General features: G+C 39.7%; 1 protein-coding gene across 24 annotated transcripts in view; it reads right to left on the reverse strand.

Annotated features, from left to right (window-relative positions):
• Positions 1–1,553: 1,553 nt before the first annotated feature.
• The window catches only part of ARPP21 (cAMP regulated phosphoprotein 21), a 139,165-nt gene continuing 122,750 nt past the window's right edge, over positions 1,554–17,968 (reverse strand). For 23 of the 24 annotated variants that reach the window (XM_053940288.1, XM_053940349.1, XM_053940340.1 and 20 more), the window contains 2 exons: positions 3,523–3,674; positions 1,554–2,374 (listed from right to left, as the gene is read on the reverse strand). In XM_053940288.1, the coding sequence (XP_053796263.1) occupies positions 2,117–2,374; positions 3,523–3,674 (410 nt within the window). In that variant the 3' untranslated portion in view covers positions 1,554–2,116. Of the gene's footprint in view, positions 2,375–3,522; positions 3,675–13,644; positions 13,700–17,968 lie in introns of those variants that run through there. The other variant, XM_053940419.1, reaches the window with a different exon arrangement.

The raw sequence follows: 17,968 nt of genomic DNA on the forward strand, positions 1-17,968 counted from the left end.
TCATCTGCAGGACAAGGTCCTTCCTGCTGGACTGTGGAGCCTTGATAGAGAAGGAAACCCATTCGTTCAGCTGTCAGTGATGCCACAGCAGCAAACACAGCATTAATTACGTGTAATTATATCCATGCTAGGACAGAAACCTCTGTTCTATATGAAACTCTTAAAGGAAACAAAGCATACAATGCAGGGAATCTGAAATGAGAGCTCAGGGTCACAGGCAAAATTCAAATGCAGTATCTTGATTTAAAAAAGAGAAAGAAAGAAAAAAAAATCAATCAGCAGTCTCTCCCAAGGCATTTCACCTCTAATTGAAGAGTGAATTGTGTTTACTTAACTGCTCATGCTCTTGACTGTCTCTCAGCAAATGAATCGTGATTACACTACATAAAATTCAGTGTTTGGCTTTCTTATGATCCCACAGGACTGGATTCCACGCTTTAAGACACATATGTAAAAAAATGACTGAACTCTGAAAGATATCTGTTCATTGTATACAAAAGAAAAATGTTTCCTTCAAATACAGATTTGAAGCCCCTCCAGTTCTTGTTTCCACAGCTGAAGTGGAAACCAAAGGAAAGGCCACATATGCTAAAGGTAAAATTAAAGCTGTTTCACATTCAGATTAATGTTGGTCAAGGGCTATGTAGGCTGCTATAATCTTGGATAACTAAAATCATATTATGTCATAAACAGATTTTACACACAGAAGGATCTTATTTTTTTTCATAATGCGTATGCATAATTCTGGAGTGCTCAACTTTAACTATTGTAAAGGTGCTTAAAATTGATCAAAAATGAAGTTTAAGTCACGAATTACTCAGACTTTTGTCTCAAATGTTATCATCATTGAAGCAAAATGAGGAACTACATGCAGCATTTATGAAGTAGCATTTTATCAGAACAAGCTGGGAATTTGAATGAAGATGGACATAATAATAAAAAAACACCACAGGAACTGAAAAAAGTTCTAAATCTTTCCAGCAAACCACTGTGTATTAAAAGCCAACCTCCAGAATATTCATCCCCACTTACTTGAAAATGGCAGACCTCATTTTTGGGTCATCTTCTTTTGTCAAAATGGCTTTACAGCTGGAGCACCAATAATTGTGTAGAGCATCTCTATGTAGCAGGATTGCTGGGTACTGTGGTTGCTACATCAGTATCAACTGATCTTCCATCCAGTGAATGGAATATCATAGGACAACTATGTCTTCTCGTGTATGACTCTTGTATGGTCTCTGCAAGAGGTGTGACTTAGTAGAGGCTTGCAGCAGATGAGTTGTGTTTATAACATTCCTGGTCCTAGGGACTGGCAAATTGCAAACTCAGTTAAAGTGAACTGGTACAGCATTCACTGAATACCTCCTGGGTGGCTATTCTACAATTCTAAAGTGGTCTCAGTGGTACCTCATGCTGAGACACAGCTATGTTTTCTTCTCATCAAACTCCTCTAAGCCCATTAAGCACCACTCCCCCATTAGCTTCACCTGAAAAAAAGACAATGCAAAAACTAAAAGAAATTCACCCAGAAACAGAGGAGACCAAGCAGGTGGTAGAAACATGACCTTCCTCCATGAGGTCAAATAGCTTTATTGTGATTAAGCACTACAATACAGTATATATCCATAAAAAAACTCTATAGTGTATATAAATTATTCCTTCCATTCAGTAGTTCTCTTTTTGTTTTCAGGTTTTTTTTTTTTTTAATTTCCATTACAGCTTTGGTACAATGTGATTTTATTATATTTTTAAATACTTTTAGCTTCACAAACTCAACACAAAGTACAAAACTAATTCGAATCGGGGATATTACAATCTACACAGTGGTGTTCAGTGGTAGGAAAAAATCTTACCTCAATGAATTCATGTCACTAGCTAAGCTATAAAGGCATACCTAGCAGACATGACAAAAATATGCACCATTAACCAGCAAACATTTTTTTTTCAAGATTTATTTTACTTTTTTTTTTTACAGGTTTTTCCAGCAGCAAATCACTTGAGCATTGTCAGTACTGGTGTCCTCAACTGATTATTCTGTTGTGTTCCTCTTCATGTGAAGGCCATGATTTATTTGTCAAATAATGCACCTCTATCCTCATAAATCTAAGCCACAGTGTCAGTACTTGACCTGCCACCCTGCATTGTTGATGCTCGCACAGTTTGTCCTGCAGCTGGCAGAAATAACTGGAACGTTATTGGAGGGGCAGTGTGGGGCAATCAACCGGAGGTTGTTCTGTGGGGCAGGAGGTATGACATTACAGTAGACAGGCATTCCAGTGGCTGTAAGTGTTCCTTGAGCTGATTGATTAGGTAGCATGATTGGTTGTTGATATGATTGTTGCGGCAATCCTTGAGAACCCTGGGTCATTGGCACCTAGGTAGGAATACGGAAAGACGTAGGGAAAAAAAGATAGCAATTACTAAGCAAGTTAAAGTAGGCTCCCAGTATCCCTATATTCCTTCTAATTGAATTAGAGTGTACTTTGTGTTGTGCCAAAATGTCCTATTTTCTGCTGCTCAGAATTGTTCTCATCTCTGAGGATTTTTTTGCTACAGAAGGTTTTAAAGAGAATTCCCTCTGCTTTTAGGTCTAGAAAGGGTCTCTGTCATGACCTAGTAGAATATGCATAACTGGGATCACTGCATACAGAAGATTCAACCCTGGTATATCTAGGCCATCTAAAAGGTCTAAACCTTTAACTCAACCATTAACCTTTAAAACATGTTTTTCATATAGTAATTCTGAGGATGTAAGGGGAAAATTTTACCCTCAAGCAATTTCCCTATTTCCATCTGCGTTGCTAAGTGTTTTCAAAGAAGCTGAGGGAAAAGGGGGAATGGCTGCTCAATCAGTGCAATCTATTAAAATAATTTAGGTGTCATTTAGTTTCTTAACTTTCTAGAGGGACCAGTAGAAGTGTAAGCACAGGCCACCTCTCACATGCGCTTGGCATAACTCACAGAAACTAGGTATAAAGGTTGGGAAATAAGTCTGGGTAACTTACGGACTTGGTAAAAATCAAGCCACTGCCTTCCCTCTCCCCAGAACCCAATAAACAATAATCCATCTGGCTACAGCTTGTTATAGAAGACATGGTGAGATCCTTGGCAGGAGTCTCCACAGATGAGTAATTTTTAACTGGATCAGGCAAAGCCCTCAACTTCATTACAGGAAACAGTACTGCACTGGCAAAAAAGAGAAGAAATGAACAATGTTCTTATATTTTTTAAAATTAATTTTCTTCACAGGAAGAAGTCTAATTCCTTCGTTCTTTGTGACATTACCCTCACTTCAGGCTGCAATAAATAGTTCATTTGAAGCATCCCGAAATCAGAACAAAAATCAGGAGTACTAAAACCATGTAAATAGGAAGCAAAGAAACCGACTGAGAAACATATTCATCAGAAGGCTTCCTGCCACACACTAACCAAATGAAGTTATAAGGGCACTGTGTGATGCAAAAACTTAATTCAATTAAGCATTCTCCAGGAAAGAAGTCTTTCCTTACAGCTCCTAAATACCTGATAAGACGACATGGCTGGATACTGCACCATCATGCCTTGCACCTGATTCCCCTGTTGATTATTCATCAGGTTCTGGCTTTGGGGTGGCTGCTGCATTCCCATGAGACTCTGGAACCCCTGCTGCTGGTTCGGCAGGACAGGCTGGTAACCTGGAAGAGGAAAGACATCTTCAAATACCCTGTTGCTTGTAGGGGCAAAATTACAACAGTTCTAAGGTACAGCAAATGATCCCATTGTTTATACCCGTGTTAGTTAAAAAGTTACTCGTTCCTGCAGAAATGTTTCTGGAAATGAAAACCGAAATGCAATAAACAAGTGCCATGAGCTGGCAGCCCTGTCAGGCTGACCTGAGTGGGCAGCACGCTTCTGTTATGCTTTTTGACACTGTGGCAGAGACTACTTGGAGGACTGTCTGACTGCAGCACAGGGCTGTAAAGCCCTGAAGAGATACAGTGTGCTACTGTCTTTTGGCTATTTCCTCAGAGGCAAAACTCCCAACAACTTCAAGGACATCAGAATTTGGCCTTCACAGCCTAACCTGACAATTTCTTTCATGTCGCGTTTCTTACCCTACCCTCTTACCTTTCTTGTAATGCAGCTCCCTAGCACAATATAAACAGAGAAGTCTTTATTTAATCAAGAAGAACATCTCTATACACACTGGCTCTCACTTGCAAGGTTTTTTATGCAATTAGAGCATATTAAGAGTAATAATCCACCATACTATTTTCACGTGTGTCAAAGCAGGAAAGTAATAAAATAGGAAGTATCCTCGCCATTGCTTGGTAGGAACACTGCTAACACTCCTAACACTGCATCCAGTGCCTGCACAAGGATGAGAAGCTGATGCTTCTGTTGTAACCTGTGACTAACTCTGTGTTCAAAGCCACCACAATATTGCAGATTTTCTGCTGGGATGGCTCCTCTAGGACTAATGGAGAAATGGGCAAAGACTGGATGATCTAGAGAGCCAAGCCACTAATGAGGCAGCAGTGTGGATGAGAAGGCAAGCACAAATAAAAAATTGCTCAGCAGCAATGCAGTTTTGCCTGGGAATGAACCTAGACAGATGGAACTGGGCTGGTTGGGTGATGGTGATATTTAGCAATTAAGAACTTCGTAGAAAAAGCAGGAAAGGAAAGGAATGTGCAGAAAGACCCTGCCCTTGAAAAATGCAGACAGACATAGGTATTATAAATCTATGAATAATTTCTCCTTAACACATTCTGTGTTCTTTAGCACTCATATTTTTCACATGCAGCTCTGCAGTGCACTATTAACTCTGCAGTGATGTTTTTACAATAAGCATATTTCAGACAAAGAACTACCAGAAGACAAAACTCTGTGTCATCTTTCTATGAAAAAATTGTGTCACGTCTGCTCAATTTATATTAATGAATACAGTACCAATATACTTCACAAAGTGAAAACCATCATCTGGATATTTCTTCATTATGTAAGAGAAATGAAGTAACAAATGTCACTGTTTTTGCTTGTCTATTGTCAATTGATAGCTTTCCTTCTGAATCTGTTCTTATGCCAGGGAAATGCTGAGATTTCTGGTCAAGTATTTGGCATTAAAGATGCCATTCCAGAGATTAATGTCTCCAGTCAACTAGGCAAAATTAAAAAAAAAAAATTCCACGAGTGATTAACTTGGCTGGGATATAGCATTAAACATCTCCCAGACTCACCAGATTATTATACATTCAGATTTGCTCTTTTCCTATGCCCAAACACTGTGTCAGCATATTTTTTAGTCATAAAAATTACCAACATCAGAACTGCTGTAACTGAGTTTACAGAAGGCTTATACAGCAATAATAAAATTGCAAGTCCTCTTCTGCTCCAGTACACCAATTAGTGGGGAGAGGGGATAAAGGATAGAAATAAAAAATTTAACATTACTCTTCTGGTATTTGCATGACTGGAAGTTTAAGCAGAGGGGTGTCAACTGACAGCAGAAACAGCAACACGGAATTCATCTCCTGTCACCTCCAGTTGTTAAAGTTAAGTCCCAGAAGTGTAAAGAACCATAGATGGATAGTGAGCCAGGGATCAAGTGACTCTTTTGGGGAATGTAATACAGCACTGGATTTGGGCTCAGAGAACTGGATTGCAATGCACCAGCACAGGGTGGCAGACTGGTGCTCTGCAGAGACAGACGGACACCACTGGGGTCAAGCAGAAAGCAGCCCTTCTGTTATCTCGAGTAAATATGATTACATTAACATTATTTTTGTGAGACTACTGCAAATGCCCTGCTGTGTGTTTAAATACATCTCTCTCTTCACCTCAGCTTTGTGTTCCATATTCTCCATATATGACAGATTTATGACCCAGTGCAGACATGACTGTCAAACTGAAACAAAAAATCATGGAAAAGCTGAAGTAGCTACCCACATGATGAATGTATAGGCATGATCTCCTGGGGGTATTACAAAAACAAAGAGTCACAGAATGGGTTTGGCTGGAAGGGATCTTAAAGACCATCTAGTTCCAATGACACACACACACACACACACACAATCAGCCAGCCCTGAAAATCTCCTCTATACTAGCAAGCACTGCTTAGTACATGACATAACTCCAGGTTTTAGGTGCAGAAATATGAAAAGGAGACAGGCTGAAGAGCTGAAGTCCACTGGGCTACGCATTATTATTTTAACAATCTTATTCCAACACTCTTCAAGGACTTGAGTGATTTCTCCTGACCATAGGACATGTGCATCCCTCACCCGTCCCAACCTGCAGAGTACATCAGTTACATCCCTGAAAGTGAGAGTAAGACCCTTCTCCTACTCCTTGTGTAAGCCTTTTGCAATGCTCTGACTACACAGAAAAGCCTCAATACAAATACTTCACATGCACTCTAACATACTTCCATTTTGATTAGATGGGAACGAATAGGTTGTATCTGAATCCTCTTAGACTTTAAGAGAAAATAAGTCCCTTCTTTGTCCAGAAGGAGGTAGTCTTGAATATTTAATGCCCTGACTTGTGAGTAGAAATGGGGATATTTAAGAAGTTTACTGGCATGTGTGTATCCTTGAAAAGAGGCTGGGTGTCATCTCTTTCTTCCTTAAAATTCATGGACTTTTTTTTTCATGATCAGTACCCTTTGGAATTAAATGAAATTATGGATGTCAGACCATGCTGTAGAACCCAGTATATCATTTAGTCAAAATCCAGCATCTTCTTCAAGGTTCTCCATCTCAATAAAGCCACTTCATTTTACCTGATAGCAAAGCCTGAGCCTTTATTATGTTAAATACATGAAGAAAGATGCAGGTTTGTCCATTCTATTGAACCTAAAAATGTGACAAGGTACAAAAGTATATTCCAACATTACAGAGGAGGTACAGAATATTAAAAATTAATTAAATGTTATCTACAGCGAACTTTATAAGCAAGAAAAAAAATGCTGTGACAAAACAAAAAAGCCAGTATCTGTTCTGCTATATGGCTTCTGTTTCAGCACAAATGAAAGTGGAACAATTGGCAATCCATTTGGACAAGAAGTTGTTAATATCAGAAACCAGCTGTTCTGAATTTCTTATCACTGCAGCCCAAATTCTCCACATAGTATTTGAAACAGGTCCTCCACTGTTTACTGGATGTTGGTATCTTTGTATGTTTCTGCACTCTGGCGAGGAAAAAGAGTGGAGGTAGGAGAATTGAGACGAATATCAAGCTTTTAGCACTGTTTGTGAAACTGTATCTTTTTTTTTTCTTTTTCCTCAGGCACAGACTATCAGAGAGTGCCATTCCACCAAAATTACTTAATTTGTACATACACAGCACAGTCTTAAACTACGCCATGCTTTTTATGTGCTATTTACTTTTCAGTGACATGGAAATAATACTGTATTCTCAAAAGTCTTGAAAACTGACTGCAGCGCATAAGAAACCAGGCATTACTGGGCAGAGGTGGATATTTTGGAGCTACCCAGGTGTACAAAAAGTGAGAACAGGAAGTGGCAACATGCTTATACAGCAGTAGTTTTCTTTGCACTTGCTCTTTTGCTCATTAGCTTTCATACTACATGAAGAGTAATCCTTAAAAGCCTCTTTACAGTCCCCTGAGAACATACATACATGGGTTATTTTCTAATGGCAGTACACATCAGATGAACCATCCTATTACTGCAAGCTCCAGGGCCTCTTTACTGCAATTATATCATCCTGCTCTATGTTATCTCTGCTACAAAGGAGGATTTTTTAAATCAGGGCAAACATGAGAGACATTGTTAAACAACCAGAGGAACAAATCATGCACAGAATTTCAACTAAAACCTCAGAGGAAAGATGAGCCTTGGATTCCAGCTGAAATGGAAGAGGCCATCGTATCATCAAGGTAATTCTCTGAACCTTTACAGCCTGCCTCACCATGCTAAAAGTCATCTAACTTAAACATCCCAGGGGAGAAAAACTGCATGAAAGACCCACAAATGTTCCCATTTCTTAATGAGGCTATGCAGCTCAAAGGACGAAATGCAGCAGTTTTACACCTTTGCCAGTAGCGTCACCCAGAGCTGCAATTAAAATTAAAGCATGTTTGGTGCTGTCCTGGCCTCAGCATACATCTTTCATGAATGGCACATTCATGTTGGGAGGGACTATTTCATTGCTCATTTTAGATTTGAAGCATGTGTTACCAATGTTGGGAACATGTATCAGCACTGTGGGTAAAAAGTGTCTGATGAGTGCAGGGGAAAGTCCCTGAACTGCAAATCTTATTGTACTATTTTAATTTGAATAGACTCCTTGCATCCATACCCACCCAATGCAAACACATACATGCATAGTGCTTTTGATGTAACATGATTTGAGAGCTCACCTGCTCCCTTGGAAAAACCAAGGAGAACAAGCACCAACTCTTCCTATGGACCCTGCAAAGTCTTTGAAACTATTTTAACAACAAATTCTGTACAAAGAAGGTGCTTACATTTGCAGAAGACTCCCCAAAACTGATAAAAGCTGAGAACCAAGGTGAAAACATGATCCTTCCAGTCAGGAAGCACACCTCTTTCTGAAAGTCTTAATGAGCTCACTCTGCTCAACTTATTCAAAAGACAAAGAAGTAGCTGCAAATAGATAGTTGTGCTGGCTTTGGCCAGGGTAGAATTATTTTCCTTTCTAGTTTTCTAGTTAGTATGGGATTAAGTTTTGGATTTGTGCTGAAAACAGTGATGATAATTCAGGGATGTTTTAGTTACTGCTGAGCGGTGCTTACTCAGACTTTCTGCTTCTCACACGACATCAGCAAGGAGGCTGGGAGTGAACAAAGGAATATCCCATGCCATATGACAACATGCTCAGCATATAAAGCTAAGGCAAGGAGGGAGTGGGGAATGCTCAGAGTGGGCATTTTTCTTCCCAAATAGCTCTTAGATGTTAAGGAGCCCTGCTTTCCTGGGGGTGAACACCTGTCTGCCTATGGGAAGTGGTGAATGGATTCTTTGTTTCGCTTTGCTTGCACATACAGCTTCTGGTTTCCCTATTAAACTGTCTTTATCTCAAGCCATGAGTTTGCTCATTTTTAATTTTCTGATTTTCTTCTCTGTGCAGCCGAGGAGAGCGAGGCAGCTGCATGGAGCTAAGTTGTTGGCTGGGGTTAAACTGTAACAGTAGTTCTTGAACAGACCAGAAAGTGGTATAATAAAACTACATGTCAGGAAGATAAACCTAGAACTTTTCGGATTATAAATAAAATTAGAAGTTTCTACAGACCTTATAATTAACAAGGAGACAATTTACTGAGAGTGGAAGCACATTTGTATCACTTAAAACCTCTAAAATGAAGATGGACACCTTGCTAAAAGATATTAATCAGTTTACAAGTAGTTCTGGTAATAAAAATTATTAGAATGTGCTAATTGTCCAGTATTAGTCAGACCATTAAATTACATATTTCAGATTTGAAACAATTAGGAAAATGTTAGCCAGTTAGCTCTTAACACTGTCCAGTCTCCCAAGGAAAAGGACTAATCTTTTGCATATGGGACAGGATCCTCTCCCCAGTCTCTCCTCCCTTTAATCACATGCTGGCAATGCCACCCAGCTCATTCCACAGGCAGAGTTCACCTGTATACAGTGGCTATTCTAAGGGATATTTCTGGCCTATTTTAGTTTACTTTGCCCTGGCTGGAGTAGTGCTCAGTAGACTTTGTAGACTGAAGAATATGGTTGGTATCTATTCCCACAATTTTACTAGGCTATGCTATCCTTTACTTTTTGAAATAAGCTATGGGCAAAGAATTAAAGTGGACAGATGTAGCTTTTACTTTCTAATAATACAATTTTACAATGACCATAATTAAGTTATAATTTGAGAAGAAAACATGCCGTTGTAGAACTACAATTCACTCACAGACACATCAGTACATGTGGTAAAATTTTTGACGACTTTCTTTTTTACCAAAAGCTCTGAACTGGTCCATCCCAAGTATTTGCAAAACTGGAAGGAGGGAAAAACTGAAGCAAGCTGCTCAGCAAGACAGAACACTGTCTTAGAATCACAGAATGGAATTACAGAATTGAATCACAGAATTGCTTAGGGTGGAAAAGACCTTTAAAATCATCAAGTCCACCAATTGCTCTAACATTGCCACATCCACCACTAAACCACACCCCTATGCATCCCCAAGAACCTTTGGATTCTCAAACGGACCCTAAAGGTTATCTGTAAAACAGGAGGAAAGCCAGCCTAACTGGCAAATCTTGCATAGGACAGTTGGCCAAGTTGTGGGAGCCACATAATGAGCACAAGTGAGAGCAGGAATTCTAGGCAAGTGTTTTTGGTGGTCAGAACAAAGCCCTTCTTGTTCCAGAGGTCCCTCAGTCCCTCCTGACTTTGTGTGAGATACTCAAGTACTGGACTGCAACCAGGTGTTTCACCTCCTACGAGGACATTGTAACACCATCCCTATGCACTGCTTCCTCTGGAGGAGTGCTGCTCCAAGGCACTGTGTTCTTGCTGGCTTCTCATGTACAGGTGTGATGTGTTAGAACTGGGTGCCCAATCACCTGAGGAAAAGGTTTGGGATTTTTTTTTTTTTTCTGTTATGCAGTTGACCATTATCTGGCAAGTTTCACTGCAAATGATGGACTAAATTGTCCTGGAACATAAAATTAATCTATAAATTTAAGCTTTTTGATTTTAGCCTCACCCCAAAGTGTCTGCAGTTTGGAAGACTCCCACAGAAGACACATTAATTAAGGTCTCCTGCCTGGTGTTATTTTCTGCGTGAGTCTGAAGATTTAAAGTGCATCTTGTGCAGCTGGAATTCAAACCACTTTGTAAACAATTTTGTAGCTTAAGCTTGGATCTAAAATCCAAAGCACACTGCAAAGCAAATTGGCTGCAGTTGGTCTATTCACTCCTACTGTGCTTTCTCTCTGCAATACACATAAAAATGTCTTGACCTAGTAAGACATTTCAGCTTTATGTTCTACTTGAAGACATCACAGATAATTTAGGGGCGTGAACTGGACACCATGTGAGCTAGGACAAGTACATAATAGCTGAATGCTAAAATTCCATCCCTTTCCCCTCAAAACACAAGACTATGCAATTATTTCACTTAGTTTTCACAGACATACAAGGCGGGAAAAAAACAAAAAAGAATACCTATGCCTGAAAAAAGGAAGTCTTAAGAAGCAACAGAAAAGACACAAAGGTACAAGGTAGCACGTAAAACACCACATGTCAAAAACCACAGCAGCACACAGACTCATTTTGCCCACAGCACTTGGCAAGTTCGGACCCTCCAAAAACAAGAGAAGCCTTTTAATACAAGTTTAGCTTCTTTCATTTCAGGTAAAAGCACATCCCACTCCAATAGTACAGCTTGCAGGGGAAACCATGGGTTATTACGTTAGATTTGTTTTCAAAAATTTAAACTAATGGCATTGATTCTTTCAAATTTGTGAGATCAAACCAATTTTTAGCTAATGGCACTCCAGCTACATCCACTGGAAACACCTAACACAGCAAATGTATTCCTAAAGTGATTACAATGACAGTGACTCAAATAATTCTCTGCAGAGCTGAGGTTATAAAACTGCAGGATGTTGAACTTTGAGTCTTGAAACATAACTGCTGCCAGAATCATAGCTCTGAGCCCCTACACTGGCCATAGTTTTGCAAAAACCACATTCATGCTTCCCAAACCTGGTAACAGACCAATAGCCACATTTGTTGTCACTCTCACACACAAAGAGTCATATTCAGCTGCATTAAGAAACTCAACAAGATGTATATGCATCAGATATCAGCCAGTAAGATTTATTATCACAAGAAAAAGAATAAAAATCCTGGATAAAAGAAGTTGGACTGTCTTCCCCACCCCTCTTTCCCTCTCTGGTTTACAAAGCTACAAATCCCTTGAAAGTAATAGTGCAAAAATATCTTCATCCAGCTTCAAGAAGAAGAAATAAAACTAGGAAATTTCCTGCAATTTTGAATTATTCCATAGCAAATCTATTTGTTGGATTTAGTAAAAACTGCTGATGAATATACTCTGCTACACTAGGGTTTTTTTTTTGTTGTTGTTGTTTGTTTTTTGGGTTTTTTTTTTGTGTGTGAATAACAGCTCTAAAATTGACTATGTGGCAAGTTCCTCTGGGATCTACCCAGGTGAACTGCCCCTCCTTGTCCTCTTGCTTTATCCTTCCTCAAAAAGCTCTATGAAATTTTGGTTTTACTTGTTTTGCAACCCCAGGGTCTGGAAGAAGCCCAAAGCACAGAGCATCTGAAGCTGACAGTTTCATGTGCTACTCAAGATAATGCTGCCAACTGGGGGCATTTCTCTACTGCTAAAAAGATGGGAAAAAAAAAAAAAAAAGTTAGGGAAGTAACACAATTTCACTAGCAAATCAAGGGTCCAAAAGATGTGCAGGTTCAGACCCTCAAAAACATACTTTTAAACTCTGCTTTTCCTATATAAACTAAAAAATGTACATTTTTTACAAAAGGCAAGATAGACTGCTTTTTGCGTAGACTTTTCCTTGAGAATAGTCACTGCACAAAATAAAAGAGTTCACCTGGGCGTTTAGAAAGCCTCCTGTTGGCATGATTTAGATTATGGCAATGAGAAATGATTCAAGCAACACCACACATCACAATGTAAGATTTAGCACTTCTTATATGTCAAAGAAATATCCATTATCTTTTACCCATTCTTTTACCTTTTTCCTATGGTGCTAAGTTCCAACCTCAAAATGAGGAATAGCATTATCTTTTAAAAAACATTTACATGCATGCTCACTGTCCCATGGGTGAAAAAATTGGTTGCAAAGAGTGCTGAACTTTTATTTACTGCCTTCTACTTCATAATCCAAGCAACTACCTTTAGGGCAAACACGCAAAATCCTTGGTAAATTGAATTTCTGAATTACCTAAAGATGCATACCCACCTCTCAGTTACCTTTCCACACCTGAACAGAGTTGGTTTAAAACTCTGTGACTTCACTACTGAGTAAAAAGGCACAGGCAAGTAAGAGGTATGATTAAATACTTCAATTATATACCTAATGAAATCGCATACTGTAACATCTTCTGAGACTAAAATTTTAATTAAGGCAGGCTGGCATTTTGGGTTTTTTTGTCCCCCTTATATTCCAAGGGAACAGCAGGTAAAGTCGAACAAAAAGCTTATGTGATAAAATTGTGTGAGAGTGCTCCTGGGAGACCTGACATTATTAACGAGAACATGAAGAAGGGCACAGTTGAGCAGTTCAAAGATAAATGACTGCATTCAGTTTACTTTTTGCTATCAATTGGAGAACCTGAGAGAGCTGTTATTTGACAAGAAATGTATATAAACAGGCATCAAAAAGAGCCTGAATGGATACAAATACAGGAGACTCAAGGCTTGAGAAATGTTTTTTCGTCAGTTTAAAATCTGTATCCATGCCTTTACTTCTCTATACAAAGGATTTTCAAATTATAGGGACAGCTTTAAGAACTCGCTACTAGTAAGTGGCTTGATGCTGAAAATAAACCTGTTCTTTCTGAAAACATAAAACCAAGTAATTATATGACACTTTAATCACTTATTTTATTTCCTTTCCAATACACATTTATTTTATGTTTTGAGACCTTTTAGCACTCTTGCTGCTCTTCAAAAACTATGACAAGTATTTCTTGCTCTTCTCCTTCAAGATAAATCTAAAGATAAACAGAGGGGCATGTCTTACAGACGTAGTATATAACTCAAAGCTTCTGAAAGATTCTGAAAAGTCTATTTTTAAGACAAATTCTTTTATCTCACTTCAGTTAAAAAAAAAATACAGGGAACAGCCAGCTGCAATCTAAAATAATTGCAACACAATAATGCAGGGCTCCATTACAGCAGCCTAATTCTGGTAAAGCAGCTGATCCAGGATCTTGGCACTTGCCCAGGCCCTGGAGCCTGACTTAAATGCATTGACCCAAAGCATGTGCAGCTGTTTTTGTAATCTGAGGCTTCTGCATTTTACTGGAGACCAAGAAGAAGAAAGAAAAAAAAAAAAAAAAAAGTCGCAAATGAAATGACAGGCTCAACAGCTTTGGAGAAACGAGCTTCAGACAGCATTTCCCCTTGGCCAGTAGCACAAGGAAAGGTTTACACTGGAGTGATAGAGATGCCCAAAGCCAGCTGAGGTGCCTGCAGGGAGGGTACTACAGGACCTGGGAGGATACTACATTATTCTGAGAAGGGTGAAGCCTTCTCATCCCAACAGAGCTAAGCCACTGGAGGCATGTATTGCAAGCTGCTGCACAGTTCTCATGACAGCAGGGAGGTGCAAAATAGTGCTAAGGATCATCCAGAATAATCCTGCTCTCAGCCCCTGCCCACCAATCCCCAAAACCTTAAGGAGAGTCAACTGAGACCCATGGGCAGGCAAATAGATAATTTTGGAGAAAATATAGGATGCTCTTAAGGGAGATTTAGGGCTTTAAGACCAAAACAGATGCAAATCTGGTAGTAGCCCTTACTGTAGAAATAGACAGTTACATTGATGAGCGTCTGCTGCAATTCCTCTTTAGGAGGTTTTTGAATAGCTAATGTACAACTAAAACACCAATGTGATAACCCATTAGTGATAACCCATTTACAGAATCCTTTGGCATATGACATGCTCATTAGATGAAAAGATGAAAAGCAGCTGCAGTATTGCCCATATGTACCTGTGTCTATGTTTGCATTGTGTTACATAAAACAGTTAATGGCCGTAGAATAACTGTTATATGAAATATCTATTAATTTTGTTAGTAAATCCTTAAGCAACTGTGCGATGGGACAGCTAACCACTAAAACAAAATTCATATGATTCAAAAAAGCACAAATACAAGACTAGCAGGATCAGATTTTCCATGCCAGCTGCAAACCACTGATTCAGATTCACTGAATTTCAGCAGATTCGTTTCTTCTGGTTTGATTTTCTGGATTGACCCCTAATAAATAATGGCAGGTCAGAGTAAAAAAAAATTGTTAAGCCCTGTGTATTGATCTATCTATAACTATGCTCTTGGTATCAGCTTGTTATCTTGGCATCAGCTCTTGATACTGATGAAGCATCTACAAGCACAAGCTCAGAGTGAATGCCCATGCCAGATACTGTGCAAACCTCAAGGAATAGCTGCAGTCACTACAGTGAAGGTGATGCATTCCTGAAAAGAAAAGACAACTGCAGGTAGAAAAACAAGCACCCAAGGGAAATAATTTGCCCAGAGAAAAGGAGAAGAACCACAGAATACTCTTCTGGCAGTACACCAAAATACGTGTGCTGAGTGCTTAGAACCCTGTTCTGAGCAGAGACTGCTTGGGCAAGCTGCTGCTCACCAGCAGGGTTTTGGACATGGAAGGTCCTTGGGTTCTGGCTGCTTCTGCTGGGCTGTTTTTTTCCATACAATTCCAGGTACGGGTTCCTGCCCTGCCCACATCCTCTCTATTGGAAGAAGACTGCAATGTTCTGGTCATAGTGTTCACTGCACCGTGTTCCATTTTACTGTGGGCAGACTAGGGTAAACGACTGCAAGCACCATATCACTAACAAACCCTGCTTTTTCACCTTCACAAGCTGGGTTTTGTTTTGTGTCTCACCCTTAGGAAGAGTTTTCATAAACACAACATCAACTGTAAATACTGCCTGCAACAAAGACACAGCCACTGCCTGATGGCACTCTTCCTCCCCACGGCTTCTGCATACACCAAAAGGTACCAAATCACAGAGCAAAAAGCCGTGAGTTTGTTTGTTTACCTATAACATAAGGACACAGCAAGCAGCAGACTACAGCCCTCAGCTCGATACAAACAGGCGCAGGGATTTTACTGAAGCCAACAGGACTTTGATGGAGCATATGTCTGCCCATATGGGTCCAACTGCAAAAATCTCATCTTTTCCAAGTGCACCCATGCAGAATGCAATCCAAAGACTACTGGGGTTAGTAATTGACCTTAACCAGCTCTGTACCGTATTAGAAGCACTTGCCTGCAACACCACTTTGTTACTCCGGCCCCTATACAGCAGAGCCCTTGAGAATTTGCTTAACTTCTAAGCATATAATGTAATTTCTTGATTTGAGAGCAATGATTTTCAGGCTTGAATACACTTCTGGACCAGGGAACTCAACCTCTTGAAGGAGAGGATCTCCAGTGGGAAAGACACAAGCACATTTATTCACACTATATTCATATAATTGCTTTAAAAGGTTTCTGAGAAACTTGACCAGGGAGGTAGCAATCAAATTAAGGAGAGATCCCGTTCCAATAAAATTCAGTTCTACAATATATGAAACAAATTAATTTCTTAAATCCTTCTGCACAACCACTGCTTAACCCATAAGAAAAAAAATGGGGAAAGATAGGACTGAGCCCGCATTAATGTACCACCCTTGCACTTGTATGTGCCTGTATAACAGAGCCATTAGAATAAACAGTGGCTGTGTACCGAGAGATACTGGCAACTAATAAACCAAACATTAATCAGGGATGAGTCTACCTTACTTCACTTCTGTGGCACACACACCGGGAGCTTTCACTCATGTTTGCCTTGTAATTACAAACCCTTCTAGTTTACTGCAGACACTAGTTTACATTTCCTGTCTTTCTTGATTAAAAGTGCCTTAATTAACTGGGTTAAGCCTTTGCTAAAGCAATTGCCATCACTGAGACCCTCCCTTCCCTTTAGCCCTTAAAGTACGAGGGAAAAGACCTGTAAAGTGCCTATAAGTACTTTGTATCAGTGTCTGTTCTCTGCATCCACTCCATTCCATATCACTGCAGAAATATAAACACTAATTGCAATTCTGACATAGGTACAAAAGCAATACATTCGATTACAGCACTACAGCTGGGTTGTATATTCCAGCTAAAGCTTTTTCTTGGAAGGAGGTGAAGGGTGGAGTCTACAGCTGTGGTCATCCCAGTGCCCAATTAGCTTCCCCTGTGGCCAAACTGTGCATCTTACAAAGAAGGGAATAAATGAGAAAAAGAAAAAATGTCTGGAAAAGTCAAAAACATTCCCTTCTGACATCCTGAACAGAACACCACCAATTTCCAAAACTCTTTTTTTCTGTTGTTTGATTTAGTATCTCTAGGCAATTTTGTTTTATATTTTAGTTTGCCTTGGGTGTAGAGGATGTGTGGGGTATGAGTCTCATTTTAGAGGACTTTTAAGTTTTTGTTTCAATTGGCCAAAGAATGTGCAAAATAACTTGTTCACAGAGTTTCACAAACTCTTTTGATGAATTGGGCACCTAAATTCACAAAGCCTGCCTATCTCCACATCACAGACAAGTGCAGTATAATATAATCACCCCCCCCCCAAAAAAAAAGAAAATGAAAAGAAAAAAAGAAAACAGGGAATGCATTGTGGATGTGAACTTTCACCTTTGCCTTTTCTAACAAGGGTTTAGTATCACTTTTGAAAACAAGAGGATTAACACCTGAAGTCACAAATTCCTTGCGTAATTCACAAATGAATTTAATAGAAATGACAATCAGCAGCAAGCTTTCATGAACAGCTGTGCCAAGAAATCTTGGCTCAAAGAGAGCTGAAGAAAGAGAAAAGGAGAGGGAGGATAAAGCTGACTTTAGAAGACATCACTTATTTTCTGCATTGATTCCCAAGTCTCTACCAAGCTGGACAACAGGCTGACAGCAGTGCTTGGGAAAGGGGCAGGCATCACTCCCCCAGTCCCTGCCTCACTCATGATAGAGGCAGTCTTTCTGCAAGCTTGAGAAAGCTTGGAATCAGGCCCGTGGTCAATAGATGTCACAATGTCCAGCCAGAACATGCTTCAATTCAGCTACATGAACCAAAATCTCCCCTCTATCCCCAGCTTTCACTGCACAGCATGTTAGCTGGAAAACTCCCACTACAGCTGGTCCAGTGTTATTGCTGCAGAAGAGGATGTTGGTTAACTCAACCAGTGCAACAGCCTGAGAAGGCT

Source organism: Vidua chalybeata, chromosome 1 (assembly GCF_026979565.1).
Source record: "Vidua chalybeata isolate OUT-0048 chromosome 1, bVidCha1 merged haplotype, whole genome shotgun sequence".
NCBI classification, from domain to species: Eukaryota; Metazoa; Chordata; class Aves; order Passeriformes; family Viduidae; genus Vidua; species Vidua chalybeata.